The following is a 25,080-nucleotide window of genomic DNA, read 5'->3' on the forward strand; positions in this document are numbered from 1 at the left end:
GTTGGGAAGAAATGGTGCCCGTTGTGACAGGCGAATGAATGGGGGGGGGGGGGGGAGAGGCCTCAGTTTGCTCCCCGGACAGCAGCGAGAGTCTTTTGAAGCGGGGGCCTCCAATCTTGGCCATCTGAAGCCTGGAGGACTTCAACTCCCAGAGTTCCCCAGGCAGCAAAGCTGGCTGGGGAATTCTGGGAGTTGAAGTCCTCCAGGCTTCAGGTGGCCAAGGTCGGAGCTCCCTGTTCTGGAGGACCCAGCAGTGACCCGGCGCGGGGCGGGTGGGGGGAAGCGCCATTTCTGGTTGCGCTGGGAGGTCTGAGGGTCGGGCGGGGCAGAGAGGAGGGCGAAGGTGCCGGTGTGCGTGTGGGGGAGACTGCCCGGGCTGTGCCCAAGACCGGCGAGGCGGGCGTGGTGGCGGCGGGGCGCCTGTGGGGAAGGGAAGAGGAGGAGGAGAGGCGGGCGCGGGGCGTGAGGGGAGGCGGGCCGGAGCCTCTTCGGGAGCCCCCGAGGATCGCCACGCCACGCCTTGCCTGCCACAACTCCGCGCGCCGCAAGCAGCAGCAGCAGCAGACGACGACCAAACTTCAGCGGCCCCGTCTGAGGCGCGGAGAGTCGAGCGGGAATCCCTGGCGAAGGAGCCAAACCGGCGCCCCAAAGCGGAGGGAAGCGGGGACAGAGGAGAGCTCCAGCCACAGGGCCTCCCCGCCTTGACCTTGCCTCATCCGGCCGGGCGCCCTTGCCCTCTCCTCCCCTCCCGCTCACCTGTCGCGCCGCACCGCCGGGACTTAACTCGAGAGGGGCGGCCCGAAAGCGGATCGCATCGCCGGCTGGGCGTCGCCACATGCAGGTAGGGGCGCCCCCCTCCGAGCGAAGCGGCTCCCTCACGGCCGGGATCCTCGGGCGGCGGCGGCGACTGAACGTTTGCTGGAACCCAACTTTAGGCGAGATGAAGCGCTTTTTTCCCCGCCTTTGCCCGCGTTCACACGTTGCGCGCTCCCACGGGAACGCAAACACGTGTCGGCCGCTGCTGAGGCAGGCAGAGAAGGGGCAAGCCTGTGTCGAAGGGCTTATTTCGGGCCGGGCTTTATTCGGGATTTGGGTTCTGGCTCCGCTTTTCTTCGGTGCGCATCTCTGTCAGGAACGCGCGAGTTGGGTTTCTGTGGAAAGCGCGCGCGGAGTGAGTGTCAGCGTCTTTCCCGTTGACGGGGGAGTTTTTTAAGGAATGTCTGTATGGCGAGCCTCAGTCCTGCAGGTCAGGGTTGACCCAAAGGCATAAAAATTAAATCAATTGATTAATAATAATAGTAATAAAGGTGTTTTTCTTTCCTTTTTCAAGAGGCTACTGGACTTTCTTCGGAAGGTGAAGAAGCTTCTGGATTGGGAAAGGTTGACCCAAAGATATATAAATTAAATTGATTAATAAATAATTACAATAAAGGTCCCCCCCCCCCCTTTTTCAAGGGGTTGAAGGACTTTCTTCAGAAGCTGAAGAAGTTTCTGGATTGAGAAATGAAACCCAGAAGCAAAACCCAGAAAGTTCTGTTCCCTTCTTGAAAAAAAGAAAAGCACCTTTGCGGGTCCCCGTAAGGAACCATTGTGCAGTTGTGTGTGTGTGTGTAGGGAGGGGGACTTGCTCCTGAAAGCGAAAAATTATCTTGTAACCTGCCAACTCCTTCTCTGCAAAACCATATGGGCTACACATCTCCATCAGGGCAAATAGGACAATAGATGACTCTCTAACAAACTTTGCAAAAAAAACAACAACACCGCAGCTGTTCTCACTTTCACCAGCCAGGCAAAATCTCTGCACCTTTGTTTGAGAGCACTAAGCTGCCCTGGAATCCCTGGGAAGGGGGCTGGGACGGTGGTGAGGTCGGCACAGAGAAAAAGGGGCTGACCATTAGGGCTTTTCGGGATGATGCCAAATGCAAACCCAACGGAGTTTTAGGGCAGGGGTTCTCCAACCTTGAGGACTTGAAGCCTGGAGGACTTCAACTCTTAGAATTCCCCAGCCAGCTTTGCAGTTTCTTTGCAGAATTAAGATGTCCTGTGTCCAGTTTTTGGATGCTACTTGCTATAGATGAGGAAACCTCGAATCAACAGTTGTGGCAACAGCTTTGCAGTTTCTTTGCAGAATTACTTTTTCAAGGATTCAGCAAGGGGTGTTTTTGTTTGCACGAATGCAGTTCATATAATTCAGCATCAGTTCTGGAATAACTTTCCTCGGTGGGATTCCCTTCACGCACTCTATTATCACCCCAGTGCCGAAGAAGCCCACCATCAAGGAACTGAACCACTACAGACCAGTTGTTTTAACATCTGTATTTAAGAAAACCGTTGAAAGGCTATTGCTCTTCCACTTGAAAACCATCACGGATCCACTGAGCAAACAGATCAACAGATGATGCAGCTCTGCACTACATCCTACAACATCCTTGAATCTCCAAAGAACTACTCAAGCGTTGCTAGCTGGGGAATTCTGGGAGTTGAAGTCCTCCAGGCTTAAAGTTTGCCAAGGTTGGAGACCCCTGGTTTAGGGGATCTGGGAAGTGAACTTTCCCCTTTACAATCTTACTGGAGGACCTTGGAAAAAAAACATCCTCAGCGCCCACCTAAAAGCCATTTTAATAGATCAGCCTTGGGATCTTTCAGTTGTGTGTTTGAAAGAGATCCTGACGGGTATCTGGTAGAGAGTAAAGGTGTAGGATTTGTCCAAAAAAGAAGCAAGAGTAGCAAATTATAATTTGCTGTCACTTACCCTTCCATCCCCAAGGTACCAAGAATCTGCAACCAATCCTCTTTTTAAAAAAAAGAAAGTATGTATGTATGTATGTTTGTATGTATGTATGTATATATATATTTATTTATTTATTAGGTTTATATGCCACCCTTCTACATGTTCTATATGTTCACCCAACATGTAGAAATAGGACAATATTTAGAGCAGTGATGGCAAACCTATGGCAAGGGTGCCAAAGGTGGCACATGGAGCCTTATCTGCTAGCACATGAGCCGTTGCCCTAGCTCAGCTCCAATGTGCATGCTGTGCCGGCCAACTGATTTTTGGCTCACATAGAGGCTCTGGGAGGGCATTTTTGGCTTCCAGAGAGCCTCCAGGGGGATGGGGGAGGGCTCCAGGGACCTATTTGGAGCCTGGGGAGCCGCCCCGAGTTTGCGGAGAGGGGCGACATATAAATCCAATAAATCTAATCTAATCTAATCTAATCAAAACATGAGTCTACTGGGCCCACCAGAAGTTGGGAAACAGGCCATTTCTGGCCTCCAGAAGGACTCCAGGGAGCAGGGGAAGCTGTTCTCGCCCTTCCCAGGCATTGAATTTTGGGTGTGGACACTTGCGCATGCGCGATACTGTATGCACATGCTCTTTTGGTACCCAAGGGAAAAAAGGTTCACCCTCACTGATTTCGAGTATAGAAGAACGACTGAGGGGTTTTTCCTTAAGGTGCAGGATTATAATAAACTTTGGGCTCTTTTTGAAATCCGATTCTTTTGTTTCTAATTTATTTGCATGTTAAGGAGTGACAACCCTTAAAGTGGTGAGGAGTGTGGAGACAACTTGTAAAAATGGCTGGGCTGAGCTCCTGTCTGCTGCTTGGGGCTTCCCTTCTGCTTGGGTGATGGAAGTGGTCTCCAGCATTGAGGCTCCTGGAGGACATTTGGCTCTGCTTGGCCTCTTTTCATTTTGGGTGGTCCTTCTTATCCCATGTTGGGCGACATCCAGAATTTCCAACAGGATGATGACTTGACAGATGAATAAAAGCAGTGCCACAACCTTTGATACAGTGCAGCTGTTTTTGAACGATGCTGTTAAGGATGCTTCTGGCTCTGATCATGACTTCAAGGTAGAGCGAAGGAGATTGCTGTTCTCCCAATTTCAGGCTTCCAGTAGAACCACAAAGGTCTGGGCAACAAGTCTGGGGGTTTATAGACATCCCATTTGGCCTTTGGCAAAGGAAGGATGCTAGCCTAAGAACAAGTCATTGCCTGCATTGAGCAAAGCAATTTATTAGGTCCTTGGGGACTGGTCCTTTCTCCTTTTGCAGTGAGAACAAGGTTAGCAGGGGTGCTCAGGTTAATTTAATTACTGAAAGAGCCCTGTGTAAAAACAATGGAAGAGAAAAATCTTATCTGTTACACAAAGAAGATCTTGGTTCAGAAGCAGGTAACACCCAACCTACAAGCATGGAGAGATGTCTAAGATGTCTTTAGAAAGCATAAATCAAGCGAGATATGGTGCTGTTTGGACCTCAGTCATATAATTCCCTAACCATCAAGACAAAAATAGAGAATCATGTGACCTGATTTTGGGACCACTTAGATTCTATTTTTTTTTTGTAATTGCAAATAGTTGACTGTTTTCCTTTCTATTTTCTTAATAAGTGTCCATTCTGAAGGTCAATTTTTATTTATTTATTTATTTATATTTATTTATATATATTTATATTTATTTATTTACTTACTTACTTACTTACTTACTTACTTACTTACTTACTTACTTACTTACTTACTTACTTAGAGTTGAAAGGGACCATGAAGGCCATCGAGTTCAACCCCCTGCCCAAGCAGGAACCCTATAGTACACCAGTCAAGTGGCAGTTCAATCTTCTCTTAAAAATGACCTTTATTTATATGCTAGTAACAGTGTGAAATGGCATTTGGGGACTAGAGTTGTCTTTAAACTTGGGAATTATTCCCAGAACCTAAAGTATGGTGGCACATGACAACTCAGATCTGATTGTCTTTGATAAGGGGTTGACTTGAAGAAAGTCAATAGGCCAATCGCCCAATGCTACTATCTCAACTTACCTCTTGTGGCTGTTTTAAAAATGTATAATTAGAAATCCAGCAATGGTTCTTGTAGGTACATATATTTATATATTTTGTCAACTTTATGTTCTACTTTTCTTAAATCATCTACAGCAGAAACTGCCAATCTCAAGCTTCCCAAAGGATGGTCTTTCCATTTCTATAATTTTCACACAACACGAATATCAATTATGTGAGGCTGTACTTTTGGAGGGTATCCACTGCTGGTGGCTGTTATGCTGAGAAAGTCAAAGTTATCTCTGTGTTGTAGCAGGGCTGGTCAAAGATAAAATAGGCTCCATTCAAGCCAACCACATTTGGTTAAATAAATTGGGGTGGCTTTTAATATACAGCAGAGCTGGGCTTGATATATGTCATATTATTGCCCTGTTTATACAGGGGTCTGTATACACATTATGACAGGCTTTTGGCTACTAGATTTAAGTACAACTTCTGCTCTTCCCCCTTATCTGTACTTATACAGATAGTACTTCTTCTCATATATATGCAACAACCAGCTGTATTTGCCTCCCCAGCTTTGTTGACTCAGTTGTAAACAGTATGATTGATGCTGCTTCTGATAGTGTCTCAACAGATGGCAATTGTGGTGTGTGTTGCAGGCACAACCGACTTCCCCCTTTCCTTGAAGTGGAATATACTTCTTGTTTCAGATTAAGTTATTGAATTAGGGTAGTTTAGATTGCTGTGGTCTTTGAAGCTGAATATGGCCTCTTACTGGTATCATAATGACTTAGACATACTTTTTTGGGGCAGTAAAACTGTCTTTGGGATATAATATGTCAGTCTGGGAATCTCCTCTACAGCAGTGTTTTTCAACCAGTGTGCCGACGTGGTCAGGTGTGCCGCGAAGCTCAGAGAGAGAAAGAAAGAAAGAGAAAGAGAAAGAGAAAGAAAGCAAGAGAGAGAAAGAGCAAGCGAGCGAGAGAGAAAGAGAACAAGAGAGAGAGAAGGCAAGAGAGAGAAAGAGAACAAGAAAAAGAAAGCAAGAGAAAGAGAGAGAGCAAGAGAGAAAGAAAGCAAGAGAGAGAAAGAGAGGGAGGGAAGGAGAGAGAGAGACATGGAGGTAGGGAGGGAGAGAGAAAGAGCAAAAAAGAGAGGAAGGAAGAGAAAGAAAGGGATGGAGAGAGAGAGAAAGAAAGATGAAGGGAGAGAAAGAGGGAGGGAGAGAGAGAGAAATAGAGTGAAAGGGAGAAAGAGAGAGGGAGAATTTTTTTGTCCAAACTTTTTTTAGCGCCCCCCCCCCCCGCTCAATGTGCCCCAGGGTTTCGTAAATGTAAAAAATGTGCCGCAGCTCAAGAAAGGTTGAAAATCACTGCTCTACAGTATTTATTTATTTATTTATTTATTTATTTGATTTTTATGCCGCCCTTCTCCTTAGACTCAGGGCGGCTTACAACATGTTAGCAATAGCACTTTTTAAACAGAGCTAGGCTATTGCCCCCACAATCCGGGTCCTCATTTTACCCACCTCGGAAGGATGGAAGGCTGAGTCAACAAAAGTATACAAAAAACACTGCACAGGAAAAATCCAGAATGTAAGAGGAAGGTTTACGGTTGTCTTCATTTCTTGTTTTCTTTATAAAGGGATGTTTTATATGGAGGGGCAGTTTGCTAGATCAGCCGAGACCTGCAATTTGAAGTGGAACAACTCAAGTCTTTGGGGAGAAGCAAATCTGTTTTACAGAGCTGCAGGATTATTTGGTCTGATTTATAGAAGTCTTTGTTTCCATTCCGTGTTGCGTCTTCAACGTTGTTCGACTGCAGCTTTTAAAACCTCCACTCTACAGTTCATTTGAGCGTCTGGTTACGAGAGAAAGATCTTGAGATAATGGCTCTTGAGTTAAGTAGGGCTGGTACAGTGATAGCGAACCTATGGCATGGGTGCCACAGGTGGCATGTGGAGCCATATCTGCTGGCACACGAGCTGTTGCCCTAGCTCAGCTCCAGCGTGCACGTGTGTGCTGTCCAGCTGATTTTTGGCCCACGCAGAGGCTCTGGGAGGGTGTTTTTGGCTTCCGGAGACCCCTCAGGGGGATGCGGGAGGGTGTTTTTTTCAAGGTTTGTAAATAATTAAAGTCCGTTAGAACTTTAATCACCGCTGAGGCGATGGATGGAAGCCCAGTCATTTGTTCAAAACAAGATTTCTTTTATTACAGTATAAAAGTAGAAAATAAACATGTCTCGATGGACAACATAATAAAACATGTCTTCACATGATAGAGGTAGAATGGAGAAAGAATGCTTAGAGTGAAGAAGAAGGATGTGATGTTAGATGTGGCAGGATATTACATCATAATAGGAGGATCTTAATAAAACACACTCAGTTAACTATTTAATTACTGAATGTCTCTAGGGCTGTCAATATTCAGCGTGACAGTTTTTACTGTCCCCTGGCTCCAGGGCAGCCTTTGGAGGCTGGGGAGGGCGAAACATGAACCTACTGGGCCCACCAAAAGTTGGGAAACAGGCCGTTTCCGGCCTCCAGAGGGCGAGGGAAGCTGTTTTCACCCTCCCCAGACATTGATTTAGGGGTGTGGGCACTCACACATGCGTGATAGCGCATGCCCACGCTCTTTTGGCACCTGAGGAAAACGAGATTTACCATCACTGGGCCAGTAGATGTTTAGAACAGGGCTCTCCAACCTTGGCAACTTTAAGACTTGTGGACTTCAACTCCCAGAATTCCTGGCTGGTTTAGAAGGTTTGAAAGAGGTGTGGGTTGCAAAGCAAAACATAACGAGCAATAGGTTCAAACCCAGAATATAACGTCTTGGGTGAAAACCTGGGATGATTTGATCAAGAGAAGAGAGAGGTCACTTGAGGGGAACTTCATTTAGTGACACTGTATTACTGACACTCTCCAAGTGACACACTCACCTCAAATTTTAGAATAGAATAGAATTCTTTGTTGGCCAGATGTGATTGGGCACACAAGGAATTTATATTTGATCTTATCATTTTTGGCAAGTTGTTGTGATTCAGCCTGAGGCTCCTCATGGACCGGCTGGAGCTCTGCCGGTTCCATGCCCAGAGGAGGAGGACAGTGACCAGGAGGGGGAGGACCAGGCAGACGGGGGAGAGGAACGTCAGGAAGAGGAGGAGGGAGAGCAGCCTGAGACCCCCGGGGGGGGGGCCTCTCCCCAGCTAGTAGCCTGGATTCATTGGATGAAGACGCACAGGCTATAATAGACATGAGGCAGAGACGTGCAGCTCAAAGAAGGGGCCAATTAGAAAGATATTTCCATCCCTGAATTGGCAACAGCTGGGTTTGGGTGTGGTTCTCCTCAGCAGGGTTGAAAAGGCAGGCCCGCCCTTACAGTCTTGTGGAGAGTTATCAACTGGGAGTCCTGTGACCTTGCTTCGATTCTTGGCGTCTCTGATCTTGGCTTGTGGCCTAGAAGGCTGAAAGAGTTGGGGGAGGCGTGGGTTTTATTATCTCCAGTGTTGTTTTTGCCAGCAAGAATCCTGTTTTATTGCCTGGCCTTCGTGAAACCTCTGTGAAGATTCATCGTGTTCCTGTCTGTAAGAACAGTTTTTGTTACCTGTGTTTGCTTTCCAGTATATAAACTGCCTTTGCTTTTTACCAGTGTGTCTGGATACTCTTTTTGGTTGGTGTTGGCATCTGGGGGGACCCAGACAGAACACAAGTGATATTATCATTTGTTGAAAAAAACATTTAGAAGAGTTGAGGTTTTTCTACAGCATGTAAGTTAAAAGATAATGGAAGAAAACTAAGACAATGTTAGCCAAAGAGAGGACAGGTCTACGCAGTCTGTATCCAGCCTATGCATCTGTTGAAATGTTTGGCTTGTCCAATATAGAAAAGGAAACTATATGACCTCACCAAACACCAAACACATCCTCAGCAAACCAGAAATTATAGCTGTTATGTATATAGTGTTCAGGGATAAAAATCATTGTGCAAGTATATACTGTAATTGGTTTCTCAAAACTTAAGGTGTGAATAAGAATGCCCACGTTATTAAAGGTGAGCTTGTTTTTATCTAACTTTTATATATATAAAAAAGCAAATATCATATTTTTGGAGTATAAGATGCATCTTTTTAGCCCCAAAAAGAGGGTGAAAACTTGGGTGCATTTTATACACCGAATATAGCCCCACCCAGCCACCCGCATTCTTTGGTCTCTGGTTGATCTTTGTTATGAAATAAAGTATAAATTGTTATCCTATGGCCATGTGTTAAAATAAATACTCACAAAATATTTAGAACAGAATAACATATATACAGATGAAATTTGAAAAATTAGAATACTGTATCGTGCAAAAGTTTATTTATTTCAGTAATGCAGTTTAAAAGGTGAAACTAATTTATTTATTATTTATTTTATTTTATTTTATTTATTAGATTTGTATGCCGCCCCTTTCCGTGGACTCGGGGCGGCTCACAACACAATAAAACTATTCATTACAAATCTAATAATATACAATTTAAAATTTAAAATAGTTAAAAAAACCCATTTTTAAGCAGACATACCTACAAACATACCATACATAAATTATATAGGCCCGGGGGAGATGTTTCAATTCCCCCATGCCTGACAACAAAGGTGAGTTTTGAGAAGTTTACGAAAGGCAAGGAGGGTAGGGGCAGTTCTAATCTCTGGGGGGAGCTGGTTCCAGAGAGTCGGGGCCGCCACAGAGAAGGCTCTTCCCCTGGGGCCCGCCAGCCGACATTGTTTAGTTGACGGGACCTGGAGAAGGCCAACTCTGTGGGACCTAATCGGTCACTGGGTCGCTAATGTATGAGAGAGACTCATTGCATGCCAAGCAAGGTAGTTCAAGTCCTGATTTGCCATAATTGTGAAGATTATGGGGTACAGCTCATGAAAAGCCCAAATCCTCCATCTCAGAAAATTAGAATATTACACGCAATTAATAAAACAAGGATTGTACAAAGAACAATATCGGACCTCTGAAAAGTATAAGCATGCATATGTACTCAGTACTTGGCTTGGTCCGCTTTTGCAGTAATTACTGCCTCAATGCGGTGTGGCATGGAAGCTATCAGGCTGTGGCACTGCTAAGATGTTATGGAAGACCAGGATGCTTCAATAGTGGCCTTCAGTTATTCTGCATTGTTCGGTCTTGTGTCCCTCATCTTTCTCTTGGCAATGCCCCATAGTTTCTCAATAGAGTTCAGGTTAGGCGAGTTTGCTGGTCAATCAAGCACAGTACTGTAATTCCATGGTCATTGAACCAGGTTTTGGTGCTGGACAATGAAGTCGGCATCCCCTTAAAACACGTTTGTGGAAATGATGTGCCGGTGTCTGGAGACTGTTGGGGTCTGGATGTGTGTGTCAACAGACTCAAGCTCAACCCTGATAAGACGGAGTGGCTGTGGGTTTTGCCTCCCAAGGACAATTCTATCTGTCCATCCATCACCCTGGGGGGGGGGAATTATTGACCCCCTCAGACAGGGTCCGCAACTTGGGTGTCCTCCTCGATCCACAGCTCACATTAGAGAAACATCTTTCAGCTGTGGCGAGGGGGACGTTTGCCCAGGTTCGCCTGGTGCACCAGTTGCGCCCTACTTGGACTGGGAGTCACTGCTCGCAGTCACTCATGCCCTCATCACCTCAAAGTTCGACTACTGTAACGCTCTCTACATGGGGCTACCTTTGAAAAGTGTTCGGAAACTTCAGATCGTGCAGAATGTAGCTGCGAGAGCAATCATGGGCTTCCCTAGGTATGCCCATGTTACACCAACACTCCGCAGTCTTCATTGGTTGCTGATCAGTTTCTGGTCACAATTCAAAGTGTTGGTTATGACCTATAAAGCCCTTCATGGCATCGGACCAGAATATCTTCGAGACCGCCTTCTGCCGCACAAATCCCACAGAGTTGGCCTTCTCCGGGTCCCGTCGACTAAACAATGTCGTCTGGCGGGACCCAGGGGAAGAGCCTTCTCTGTGGTGGCCCCAACTCTCTGGAACCAACTCCCCCCAGATATCAGAGTTGCCCCCACCCTCCTTGCCTTTCGCAAGCTCCTTAAAACCCACCTCTGTCATCAGGCATGGGGGAATTGAAATTTTCCCTTCACCCCTAGGCTTATAGAATTTATACATGGTATGTTTGTATGTATGATTGGTTCTTTAAATTGGGGTTTTTAAGATTATTTTTAATATTAGATTTGTTTACACTGTCTTTTTATTGTTGTTAGCCGCCCCGAGTCTCCGGAGAGGGGCGGTATACAAATCTAATAAATAAATAAATAAATAAATTCCAACCACTGCGCAATCACCGATAATGTATTGCGCTTTTCCTACACTGATAATGAAGGCACTTGAAGAAGCTACTCTGTTATTGTTTTCAGGGACCACCTCAAACTTCAACATGAACCCGATCAAGTTCACAGGATGTCACTTGTCATCTCCTTTTTAAATATCGTATAAACCATAAATTCTTATCCAGATTTCATAACTACTTTTTTGGCGTGCCCATTTTACTCATAGCCTCTATATATGCAGTCTCTGCTAAATAACTCTAGTATGTGGACACTCTTGTGGTCTGTTAGGTAGAGAATTCTTACCTAACCCAGCCCCATGGGGAAACGTGATGGGGAAAACTGATATATCTATTAGTTGATGTGAGTCACTCATACTGACATGTTACAGAGGTGCTTAGGGGAGTAAACCCACACTGCATATCGGACATTAATACAAGAATCCATAAAAAAATCATTAAAAGAGTCCTCCACTCTTCTACTTGCAACAAAATACCTTATTTCACCAGACTTGACATTTGGGACTTAGATAGCTTAGAGCAGTGATGGCGAACCTATGGCACGGGGGCCACAGGTGGCACGCAGAGCCATATCTGCTGGCACACAAGCCATTGCCCTAGCTGAACTCCAACCTGCATGTGTGTGCTGGCCATCTGATTTTTGGCTTGCACAGAGGCTCTTGGAGGCCGTTTTTGGCTTCCAGGGAGCATCCAGGGGGATAGGGGAGAGTGTTTTTACTCTACCCTGGCTCCAGGGAAGGCTTTGGAGCCTGGGAAGGGCAAAGCACGAGCCTATGGGGCCCACTAGAAGTTGGGAAACAGGCTGTTTCTGGCCTCCAGAGGGCCTATGGGGGGGAAGCTGTTTTTGCCCTCCCCAGGCACTAAATTATAGTGTGGGCACTCGGCACATGCGCAATAGCACGCCCGCACGCTCTTTTGGCACCCAAGGAAAAAAAGGTTCACCATCACTGGCTTAGAGATACGTCACCTTCGATCTAACCTAAATGTAGTTCATCAAATCATCTACCCCAATGTCCTACCAATGAATACGTCAGCTTCAACTGCAACAATACACGAGCACACAATAGATTCAAACTCAGTGTAAACTGCTTGAAACTTGCAGAAAATACGACTTCAGCAATAGAGTGATCAATGCATGGGATGCACTACCTGACTCTGTGGGTTTTTTTCCCCAAACCCCAAAAACTTTAATCTTAGCCTACGGTCAACCTCATTCCTAAGAGGTCTGAAAGGGGTGTGCAAAAGCACACCATTGTGCTTACTGTCCCTGTCTTACTGTCCTATTGTCCAAATTTACCTGTACCTACTTTGATTTTGAGGTTGACTCAGCCTTCCATCCTTCTGAGGTGGGTAAAATGAGGACCCGGATTGTGGGGGTAATATGCTGGCTCTGTTAAAAAGTGCTATTGCTAACATGTTGTAAGCCACCCTGAATCTAAGGAGAAGGGCGGCATAAAAATCGAATGAATGAATGAATAAATGAATGAATAAATAAATAAATAAATAAATAAATAAATAAACTAGTAATTCAAGTACAGTATGCCGCCCCGAGTCTTCGGAGAGGGGCGGCATACAAATCTAAGTAATAAATAAATAAATAAAATAAATTTTAAGCAGGGGAGTGGTGGAAAAATATAGATATTGTATGCAACTATGAATTCTAGCACGGAAAAATAATTGATATAATGGAGTTGTTATTGAGTTCCACTAAAGGTCCACGGCCACGGAGAAAACAGCTCAACAGAAGGAACTAAATAGGCCTTGTGAAACACACTAACACAAGAGTATCTGGTTTCTGTTTGCTTAATAGGGGTGTATGTGTGTGGACCCAGAAATAGTTTTAGAATCCTTGTTTTATCAGCTTTAACCAACATGACATGGCTGGAGGGCCATAACACAACCTCAGTGGGCTCCACCATCAGTCCTTATTTTTATGGCTATCGTTAAGGCAGAGATGCCGGGAGGTCTTGACAAGTGAAACAGTACGTAGAAGCGATCTGTGCTCTTCTTCCTCTGATTCATATCCTCTCTTCATTTCTGTCCCGGTCCTTTGGTTCAATTCTCAGAGATTGTTGGCAATAAACCACTAAGGAGAAGGGCGGCATAAAAATTGAATAAATAAATAAATAAATTTTGTTAATGTTCATACCAACACCTCCTGTCCTGTACATGTTTTGACAAATGAATAAAATAAAGATGAGAAGCAAAGCTGTGCGTGCAAAAAGTTAAGCTTTTGGTACCCATAGAATCAATGCAGCCAATCCATATTTCACACATATGGAACAACATGGAACAATAAATGTGCCAATTATTAATGAAAGCAGGTTTTCATTGCCGAAGAGATCCAAGTGGCAATTCAGAAGAGGAGGCCAGAATTGGACAGGCAGACTGGCTTCAATCCAGACCTAGATTTCCTGCCTTTCTAGGCTTCCTATCTCATGTTTCTGTGCCCAGGGGGGCCAAAGAGAGATCCCCCTTCTCTTAGAAAGGGGTACCTTCCAGTTCATCTAGTTCATGTAATACTATATAGCACATTCCTTTGGCTGTTTTATACTTGCTCAATTCATATATTTTATTTTCGGATTAACTCTTAACTGCAGAGTATAAAGTTGTGGAGGTTTTGTGTAAAGCTTCTCGCTTTCAATTTAAAAAAAAAATTCTTTGCATATTTTGCCCTTTAAATAAGCAGCGTTCAAGTACTTCCCATTAGCCAGTGATGGCGAAACTATGGCATGGGTACCACAGGTGGCACGCGGAGTCATATCTGCTGGCACACGAGCCGTTGCCCGAGCTCAACTCCAATGTGCATGTTTGTGCTGGCCAGCTGATTTTTGGCTGCACAGAGGCTCTGGGAGGGCGTTTTTACCCTCTCTTGGCTCCAAGGAAGCCTTTGCAGCCTGGGGAGGGCTCCAAAAATATGAGACTATTGGGCCCACCAGAAGTTGGGAAACACGCTGTTTCCAGCCTCCAGAGGTCCTCCGAGGGGCAGAGGAAGCTGTTTTCACCCTCCCCAGGCAGCGAATTATGGGTGTGGGCACTCGCACACGCTCTTTTGGCACCTTAGGAAAAAAAGGTTCACCTTCACTGGCCTAGATCAAGTCCTTTCCCCATGGGCATTTTTCTGTGGCATGAACTTAGAAACATAGAAGACTGACGGCAGAAAAAGACCTCATGATCCATCTAGTCTGCCCTTATACTATTTTCTGTATTTTATCTTAGGATGGATATATGTTTATCCCAGGCATGTTTAAATTCAGTTACTGTGGATTTATCAACCACTTCTGCTGGAAGTTTGTTCCAAGGATCTACTACTCTTTCAGTAAAATAATATTTTCTCATGTTGCTTTTGATCTTTCCCCCAACTAACTTCAGATTGTGTCCCCTTGTCCTTGTGTTCACTTTCCTATTAAAAACACTTCCCTCCTGGACCTTATTTAACCCTTTGACATATTTAAATGTTTCGATCATGTCCCCCCTTTTCCTTCTGTCCTCCAGACTATACAGATTGAGTTCATGAAGTCTTTCCTGATACGTTTTATGCTTAAGACCTTCCACCATTCTTGTAGCCCGTCTTTGGACCCGTTCAATTTTGTCAATATCTGTTTGTAGGTGAGGTCTCCAGAACTGAACACAGTATTCCAAATGCGGTCTCACCAGCATTCTATATAGCGGGATCATAATCTCCCTCTTCCTGCTTGTTATACCTCTAGCTATGCAGCCAAGCATCCTACTTGCTTTCCCTACCGCCTAACTTCTCTTTCTCATTTAGCATGTGCCTCGCCAGCATACTGTGTTACAGTGCCTTATTTCGAGGGAAGGACTATTGCACATTTCCCACAATTGTGCAAAAATATTTATTATATTTATTTATTTATTTATTCGATTTTAATGCCGCCCATCTCCTTAGACTCAGGGCGGCTTACAACATGTTAGCAATAGCACTTTTTTTTAACAGAGCTAGGCTATTGCCCCCACAATCCGGGTCCTCATTTTACCCCCTTGGAAGGATGGAAGGATGAGTCAACCTTGAGCCGGTGATGAGATTTGAACCGCTGACCTTCAGATCTACAAGTCAGCTTCAGTGACCTGCAGTACAGCACTCTACCTGTTGCGCCACCCCACATATTCTGAGGTCAGGTCCTGATTGATAATGTTCATGGAGAGTTCCATCCTTATCCTGAGAATCCTATTGGAAAAGTCTCCTTCTCGTTCTCCTTCATGTGTTCTGAAGATCTATAGTGGTGCTTTGAAACTCATCAAATTGGGTACTCAACACCTGTTGTGGTTGGCTCTGGCCCAGCTCCTGCCCCAGGGAATGTGGAGGTGCAGGCAGGGGAAACGTCAACATGTCCTAGGCCTGTTTTGTTGCCAGCAGAGTCAGGGAGTGCAGTTTCCTCGGACGAAGAAGAAGGTGGGGGTGACTTGGAAGAGGGGGGCTTGGCACACAGCCCAGGAAGCCAATCTCCATTATCTTCGGTCGATTCGGATGAGGAAGTGTTAGACCCACGCAGGCGCAGACTTATGCATCGAAGAGACCAACTGAGGAAATATTACAGGAGATAAGAGAGGCCACCTGTGTTTGGGTGGGGCTCCAGCAATTAGAGCTGCTGCTATAAATAGCAGCGTGCTAGTTTGGCCCTTGTGGAAGTTTATCTGATCGCAGTTCTTCAGGATCGTGCCTCGCTGTTTCTGAACTTTGTTTGTGGATTTTTCATGCCTTTGACACCAAAGCAGAGTAAAGTGTGTGTGTGTTTCACTTCGTGAGAAGAAGGAGGGCTGTGACGTTTCTTCACAGCTACTAGCTAAGTACTTAAGGACTGATTAAGGGACTTCTACAGCCGACAAGGTTGTTTTGGGGAAGAGTGCTCTTTGCAATACAAAAAGGGTGCTTTGTTTCTTTTGAATTTTGTGATAAAGGACATTGTTTTGAACTTTAAAACGTGTGTGTGTCTGAAATTTGTACCCGTGAATTTTCGGGAGGCTTCTACCAGAGAGCCTGGCAGAACAACACCTTTTGACGTGATTTTTTTTTTAACCCCAGTATTCATTGTTTGTTTGGTACTCAACATACAAATTAAAACTCGTCGTTGTCGGCTGCCTTGTGACTCACTACATTATTCCTTATAGGAAAAACTTGTTTGGTACTCATTATTTTTGGTACTCGTCATACTTCCCAGAACCAATTAATGATGAGTACTGAAGTATCTAGGGGCGGATTCCCATTACCGCTGCTACCGGTATGCTATGTGCGCAGCTTCAGTTATCTTGCGTGTGTGTGCATGCGTCCAAGCATGTTTTTTGTTTCTGTGCAAGTGTGGGAAGCAAAATCTTGCGAGGGGGTGCATGTGCAATATTTTGGCGATTTTGTTTCCTTCATGCATGCATGGAAGCAAAAAATCTGCTGCACATGCGCAGAAGCAAAAAATCTGCTGCACATGCGCAGAAGCAAAAAATCTGCTGCACATGTGCAAAAGCAAAAAATCTGCTGCACATGCGCAGAAGCAAAAACATGCTGGGGCGCGTGTACACTCAGGCAAGATAACTGAAGCTGCGTGCGCAGCACAGCGATCGCTACTGGTGTGCCGTCCTTTACCGTACCAAAAGCAACCCACTACTGGAGGTATTTCAATAATAATTAGGTAACTCAAATACAGTGGTACCTCTGCTTAAGAACTTAATCCATTCCGTGATCAGGTTCTTAAGTAGAGAAGTTCTTACGTAGAAGCAATTTTTCCCATAGGAAAAAAAGCAAATAATATGTGCAAAACCCATTAGGAAAGAAATAAAAGCTCGGCATTTGGGTGGTAGGAGGAGGAAGAAGAAGAGGAGGAGGCGGACAGTCGCTGCCCAGAGCGAAGGGAGCATTTCTTTTCTCTGGGCACTGGCAGAGGTTTATTCCCTCTCCAAGCGCCCAGAGGAAGGAAAATGCTTGGTTCGCTCTGGACTGCCAAAGCCTCCTTAAGCGCCACCGAAAGGCTCCTCTGGCAGCCCAGAAAAGCCCGAAATGGCCGGGAATAAAGGGGGAATGGCAGGAAACTAGCCGGGCCTTCGTGCTGCTCTCAAATTTCCTGGGAAATTTTTCCGGGCTCGGATTCTTAAGTAGAAAATGGTTCTTAAGAAGAGGCAAAAAAATCGTGAATACCTGGTTCTTATCTAGAAAAGTTCTTAAGTAGAGGCATTCTTAAGTAGAGGTACCACTGTACTTTGGACACCTAATGAGAAGGAAGGACTCACTGGAGAAGAACCTAATGTTGGGAACCATGGAGGGCAAAAGAAGAAGGGGACGACAGAGAACGAGGTGGCTGGATGGATTCACTGAAGCATGAGATTAAGTGGACTCTGGGGGATGGTAGAGGACAGGAAGGCCTTTAGGAACAGTGTCCATGGAGTTGCATGGGGGTCATACACAACTTCACAACTAATGACAACACCGAGGCTTGTCTAGTTAAATCGGTGGCATCCAAAGATTGAATCAAATTGATATGTTTTTATATGCTACCGCACGAATCCCAGCGGCCGATAAGGTCCCACAGAGTTGGCCTTCTCTGGGTCCCGTCGACTAAACAATGTCGTCTGGCGGGCCCCAGGGGAAGAGCCTTCTCTGTGGCGGCCCCGGCCCTCTGGAATCAACTCCCCCTGGAGATTAGAACTGCTCCCACCCTCCTTGTCTTCCGTAAACTACTTAAGACCCACCTATACCGCCAGGCATGGGGGATTTGAGACATCTTTCCCCCAGGCTTATTATAATTTATGTTTGGTACGTATGTGCTGTTTGGTTTTTAATTATGATAGGGTTTTTAGTTTTTTAATATTAGATTTGTGCCATTATAATATTGTTTTTATCGTTGTGAGCCACCCCGAGTCTTCAGAGAGGGGTGGCATACAAATCTAATAAATTATTATCATTATTATTATTATTATTATTATTATTATTATTATATCTTCTGTATCATTTTGTATCGTACCTCGCATTGTTGTTAGTCAGACTGAAAAGCATTTGTAGGTGTAAAGTTGGAATTTAAATAGAAATAATTTTTAATTAAAAAAAAAACTGGTATGAATTGACATTAAAACGTCCTATGTCCAGTTTTTGGATGCCACTTGCTATAGATGAGGAAACCTAGAATCAACAGTTGTGGCAACCACATTCGTATGGGTCTGAAAGTTAGATCCTTGATCTTAATGTTCTTTCCCTTTGAACCCTGGGGTGGGAGGCTGGATCTGTTTTTCCTGTAAATAGCCTAATTGTTTCTGCTTAACAGCTTACCTGAGTAAACTTGAATAAGCGCCAATTCTCCCAACTTGCATGTTTACCTATCTAAATTTAAACTATCCAGGCAGTTTTATGCATCCCTGGTTGACATATTGTGAGGTTTGATTTTGTGGTTCTGGCTGCTGTTGCAGCGTTTTCTGGTCTGTTTTAGGTTGACCGTGTTTGGCTGTTGCTACAAACTTTTCTCTAGGAGATCTTAGCTTTTGGTTCCGTTGTGGGCTTCGAGATGCCAGTTCTCCCACTGTTTGTTGAGTTTGATTTTCCTCTGAAGAAAAACTGGACTGTTTTCTGCCTTCAATTTGCTACCTCCTGCTGAATATATTTATCACAGTGGGAGCTGGAATCCTCCCACATACCATATGAAGTCTACAGCAGCTTGCGATCCAAGGCTAATGATTCCACAATGGGAATAATATCTTTTCTCGTGATGTACAGCCTGGATTGGAGTGATGAGATTTGCAACTGCTAAATTTTATGCCTATTAGTTTATAACTTGGCATTCTCTTTCTGTTTGGCAATGGTAGCTTTGGAGTTTCGTGGAGAAACATTTACCCTGCCATCTAGGAGAATGTCTCTGTTGATTGATTGATTGATTGATTGATTGATTGGATTTGTATGCCGCCCATCGCCGGAGACTCAGGGTGGTTAACAGCAATAATAAGACAGCGTATAACAATAATGCAATACTAAAAACAATTAAAACCCATTATAATAAAAAACCAAACAGACATACCATGCATAAAATTGTAAAGGCCTAGGGGGAAAGGGTATCTCAATTCCCCCATGCCTGGCGGCAGAGGTGGGTTTTAAGTAGCTTACGAAAGGCAAGGAGGGTGGGGGCAATTCTAATCTCTGGGGGGAGTTGGTTCCAGAGGGCTGGGGCCGCCACAGAAGGCTCTTCCCCTGGGTCCCGCCAAGCGGCATTGTTTAGTTGATGGGACCCGGAGGAGACCCACTCTGTGGGACCTAACTGGTCGCTGGGATTCATGCAGCAGAAGGCGGTCCCTGAGATAATCTGGTCCGGTGCCATGAAGGGCTTTATAGGTCATAACCAACACTTTGAATTGTGACCGGAAATTGATCGGCAACCAATGCAGATTGCGGAGTGTTGGTGTAACATGGGCATATTTGGAAAAGCCCATGATTGCTCTCGCAGCTGCATTCTGCACGATCTGAAGTTTCCGAACACTTTTCAAAGGTAGCCCCATGTAGAGAGCGTTACAGTAGTCGAGCCTCGAGGTGATGAGGGCATGAGTGATTGTGAGCAGTGACTCCCGGTCCAAATAGGGTCGCAACTGGTGCACCAGGCGAACCTGGGCAAACGCCCCCCTCGCCACAGCTGAAAGGTGTTTCTCTAATGTGAGCTGTGGATCGAGGAGGACGCCCAAGTTGCGAACCCTCTCTGAGGAGATCTGCTGCTCCCTAAAAATCCATCAGCTGCACGTCTGTGGAGATTCTCTGTCTGCAAGGAGTATAAATCCTTCCATTCTTCGCAATCCAGTCAGAGTTGAAGAAGCTTCTTGGATGAGAAGTGAAACGTCTTCAAAGAAAAACCAGAAAGTCCAGTTGCTTCTTGAAAAAAAAAAACACCTTTGAGACATCAGGTGTATGGTAAATGCTGTAGTTTGCCAGATGGGCTAAGTTGTTTGATAACTGTCATGTACCACGATTCTGTTTTGACATTGTGGTGTATGCTGTCAGTTCAGTGCAACGAAAGCAGTGTTTGATTCTGAAAAGTACTATGTATGCTACCTGTCTGAAGGCGAATATTTATAATTTTAAAAAAGAAAATTAAATTAAAAAGAAATACTTTTTGGCCATTCCCAATTAGGAACAGGAGAAAATATTTCTGGCTCGAACCAAAAACCTTTTGTAGTTTTTCCATACAAGACAGTCCTTAACGTACGGCACGTTCATTTAATGACTGCTCGAAGTTTAGGCAGCGTTGAAAAATGTGACTTATGACCTGTGCTCACATTTGTGACTGTCTCACTCTGCTGCCGCTACCAGATCTTCGGACCACCAGCGGCCGCTGCTACTGGGATGCTCAAACTGGGCCAAATCGGTAGCATTTCAGCTCTGCCCTGGCCATGCTCACCCCTGGCCCCCATGAGACACAACCCTGATGCAGCCCTCAATGAAACGGAGTTTGACACCCCTACTTTACAGTAACACATCTCATCCTTTTAATGGTCTGTGTGCTGAACAATTTACACCACCTTAGAAACTGCAGTGCGAAGTAAAACGATGAATTGACATTTTACAACACAATCAAGAGGAGAAGGCAGTTAAACAACAATGTTGTAATTCCAGCAGCCTCTAAAATCAGATGCTTAGCCAATTGAATTAGGCTGCCTGCGTTGCCATTTGTTGTATTCTGGCCTGGCTACAAGCAGAGCTCAATGTGCTACAGTTTTATCAAGCTTGCAGAATTGGCCAACAGCTCAGCTTTTCTTTTCAGTCTCTGCTACTAAGGCTGCCCTTCTAAAATGTCAAATTTAAATCAGTAGGTTTGCCCTTAAGGGGGAACCTCCGAGTCCTGTATGTATATCCTCATGAAAATAATAATATTTGTGTTCTGCCGGGCTCTCTGGTAGGAGCCTCCCGAAAATTCAAGGGTACAAATTTCAGACACACACGTTTGAAAATTCAAAACAATGTTCTTTATCCCAAAAGTCAAAATAAACTAAGCACTCTTTTTGTATTGCAAAGAGCCCTTGTCCCAAAACAACCGGGTAGTCTGTACAATTAACCTTAAGCAGTCATTAAGTACTTAGCTAGCAGCTGCGAAGAAACTTCACACCCTTTCTTCTTCCAAGGAAGTCACACACACACATACACACACACACGTTGCTCTGCTTTGTTTTCAAAGGCGTGAAAAATCAACAAAGTCCAGAAACCAGCAACACAGGATTCCTGAGGAACTGCGATCAGATACTCTTCCACAACGGCCAAACCCACATGCTGCTATTTATAGCAGCAGCCCTAATTACTGGAGCCCCACCCAAACACAGGTGGCCACTCTTATCTCCTGTAATATGTCCTTTCTTGGTCTCTTCTATGCATAATTCTGTGCTTGCGTGGGTCCAAGACGTCTTCATCCGAATCAATGGAAGATAATGGAGATTGACTGCCTGGGCTGTGTGCCAAGCCCCCCTCTGCCGAGTCACTCCCACCTTCTTCGTCCGAGGAAACTAAACTCTGAACTGACTCTGTCGGCAATAACACAGGCCTGTGACATGTTGAAGTTTCCCCTGCCTCCACCTTCACATTCCCTGGGGCAAGAGCTGGGCCAGAGCCAACCACAACAATTTGTATGTTGCCTGGCAGCTGTCCCAATTAGATATAAATCCAATAAATCTAATCTAATCTAATCTATACTCTTCTATACATTCTGATTTTTGTGAAAACAGGTTCATAAAGGAGAAATTAGTCTGTGTTCTATTACCCATAAGAGTTGTGTATCTAGGAACATTGGTTCCTGGGGAAAATCCACACGGAATAACAACTCCTTTTAGACTTAGCTTCCAGTGGCAAGTGGCTACGTTTGGCACAATTGTCATCTCATCTGGCAAGGCAGATCTTACATCAGATCTTCCTCTACAATCTGTTGTCATTCAGATGTGTCAGATTTTATCTCCCAACACATGTGGAAAATATTAGCCTGGGATAGCTTGTTTTGCCACATTGCAACGTATTTGCCTGCAAATTATTCCCAGGACACCGTGTACGAGCCATCTTTCTTCTACTTAGTCTCGTGAATTGTGACCTGAAGGGGTTGTTTGGCAGAAGGGGGTTGGAGGTAGCGATGGGGACGGTTGCAGGCATGCTACTAAAATTTACTTTCCGCTTTGCTGCAAACCAGATGTGCAAAACCGGGGCGTCATCCGTGGTAATGTGGCAGTCTAACTTGCTTCATTGACATTTCTGCCCAGGCCGGACTGAGAAGTATGAACCAGGAAGCGAAGATATAATACTTCAATGCCCTGGTTTATCAAGCACCGGGGGAAATTAAAAGGATCCAGGCAACTCAAATGGGTATAAGAATTTATTGGAAGCGTAGGCTGTCTACTAAATAAGGAATAATTTCCTGACGGTCAGAACGATCAACCAGTGGAACAACCTACCAGCGGACGTTGTGAACTCCAATACTCTGGACATTTTTAAGAGGAAATTGGACTGCTATTTGGCTGGGATGCTATAGGGTTCCTGCTTAGGCAGGGGGTTGGACTTGATGACCCGCATGGTCCCTTCCAACTCTAACAATCAATCAATCAATCAATCAATCAATAAATAAATAAATAAATAAGAATCTGAACTACTAACAGTCCAGGAATGGGTTCCACTTACCTTTCCTACCAGTTCGCATCACACTTTTGCGCGCATGCACATGCTTTGTTCATGCGCATGCCCCCGTTGTGTTGCTGCACAACACCCAAAAATGACCCTCTGCGCATGCGAAGAAGCCTTTTCACATGCACAGAGGGGGGTTTTGCAAGCCGCGGCGACCATAGCACCAGTTTGGGAGCGTGGACCCGCTGGTCATTGTTGCCTGTTCAGTGAGCGACAGTAAATTTCCGCTACCGGTTCTAAAAAAGTCCAAGCTAATTGGTGGGAGATTCAGGATGGGATGGATTTAGATTTCTTGTGGGACTTGCGACTGATGTATTCAGCCCCTTCCTTGGACTCGGGACAGTCATCTCCTACACCAATAATGGCGAACAGGTGGTACATAGAGCCATATCTGCCAGCACGCAAGCCATTGCCCTAGATCAGCTCCAGCATACATGTGCGCACCAGCCAGCTGGTTTTTGGCTCACATGAAGGCTCTGGGAGGTCATTTTTGGCTTCTGAAGGGCTTGGGGGAGATGGGGAAGGGCATTTTTGCCCTTCCCAGGCTTGAGGGAAGCCTCTGGCACCTGAAAAGAGTGGAAAACGGGCCTACCAGGCCCACCAGAAGTTGGGGAACAGGCTGTTTCTGGCCTCCAGAGAGGCTCCTGGGGGCAGGGGAGGCAATTTTTGCCCTCCCCAGGCTTTGAAATATGAGTGTGGGCACTCGCGCAGGCGCAATAGTGTGTGCACATGAGCTTTCGGCATCCGAGGGGAAAAAAGTTTGCTATCACGGTCCTACACTGTCATAGCACAGAAGTTCAAAGGAAGATAAACCCAATCTACTATTCTTATGTGTGGCTCTCACTTTTTGCAATCTGTAAGCTGGGAGGCTGTTGTGGTCCACCAGCAATCTGTGCAGCTGAATAGCGGATCCTGCTCAAGAGAAGACCAACTTGGTGATGCACCAGCGGCGTGTGCAGCTGTCACCCGAGTCAGATAGTGGGGAGGATGGCAAGGACTCGAAGCCAGAGGCAGAGGTTCAGCCTGGGCCTTCGGAATCTCCGGCACCTCACAGTAGCGATAAGGAAGAAGAGGCTTCTCCTCTTCTTGATGCAAGAGTCCGTAGAGCTGCTAAGGGACAGGAATGGTTACTCCAAAGGAGGTCTGTGAGGGCTAATTGGCCACTACCATAGTCTCCTTAAGGACATCAAAGGCAGCTAACAAACCGCAGAAAACAACGTCTGAGAAACCTGTCTGATCACAGAGTCTGAAATACCTCTGCTTTGTTTTCCCTGCTGTCATTTCCGTTATCAAGAACTGTGTCTACACATTTTGCCAACTCTCTGAAGCTACTTAAGATACCAAGACCTATTTGCTCTTCATGGCTTTAAAACTCTTTGAACTGATACCAGCTATTAATGAAGATTAATTAGTAGCTAGGCGCTTGTTTGTAAATTGGTGTGTGCATATTCACTGCTAAGATGTTTATTAGGTGGTGTCTGAATTAAATAAGTGTGTACAAACTGGGTGTTATTATTATTATTATTATTTATTGGATTTGTATGCTGCCCCTCTCCGCAGATTCGGGGCGTCTAACAACAATGATAAAAAACAACATGTAACAATCCAATTTAATAAAACAACTAAAAACCCTTATTATAAAAACCAAACATACACACAAACATACCATACATAACTTGCAATGGCCTAGGGGAAGGAATATCCTAACTCCCCCATGCCTGGCGGCAAAGGTGGGTCTTGAGTAATTTGCGAAAGACAAGGAGTGTGGGGGCCGTTCTAATCTCTGAGGGGAGTTGATTCCAGAGGGCCGGGGCCGCCACAGAGAAGGCTCTTCCCCTGGGGCCCACCAAACGACATTGTTTGGTCGATGGGACCCGGAGAAGGCCAACTCTGTGGGACCTTATCGGCCGCTGGGATTCGTGCGGTAGAAGGCGGTTCCGGATGTATTCTGGCCCAATGCCATGTAGGGCTTTAAAGGTCATTACCAACACTTTGAATTGTGACCGGAAACCGATCGGCAGCCAGTGCAGGCCACGGAGTGTTGTGGAAACGTGGGCGAATCTAGGAAGCCCCACGATGGCTCTCGTGGCCGCATTCTGCACGATCTGAAGTTTTCGAACACTTTTCAAAGGTAGCCCCATGTAGAGAGCGTTGCAGTAATCGAACCTCGAGGTGATGAGGGCATGAGTGACTGTGAGCAATGACTCCCTGTCCAAATAGGGCCACAACTGGTGCACCAGGCGAACCTGGGCAAACGCCCCCCTCGCCACAGCCGAAAGATGATGTTCCAATGTCAGCTGTGGATCGAGGAGGACGCCCAAGTTGCGCACCCTCTCTGAGGGGGTCA

The 25,080-nt window shown here is 45.4% G+C and overlaps 1 protein-coding gene across 1 annotated transcript in view; it reads left to right on the forward strand.

Moving 5' to 3' along the window:
* The first annotated feature begins 490 nt into the window (after positions 1-490).
* WNT5B (Wnt family member 5B) overlaps positions 491-25,080 on the forward strand; it is a 169,276-nt gene continuing 144,686 nt past the window's right edge. Inside the window, exon 1 of the mRNA XM_070756470.1 lies at positions 491-841. Coding sequence (XP_070612571.1) covers positions 836-841 — 6 coding nt within the window. The 5' untranslated portion in view covers positions 491-835. The remainder of the gene's footprint in view (positions 842-25,080) is intronic.

This window comes from Erythrolamprus reginae, chromosome 6 (assembly GCF_031021105.1).
Source record: "Erythrolamprus reginae isolate rEryReg1 chromosome 6, rEryReg1.hap1, whole genome shotgun sequence".
In the NCBI taxonomy this organism is placed as follows: domain Eukaryota; kingdom Metazoa; phylum Chordata; class Lepidosauria; order Squamata; family Dipsadidae; genus Erythrolamprus; species Erythrolamprus reginae.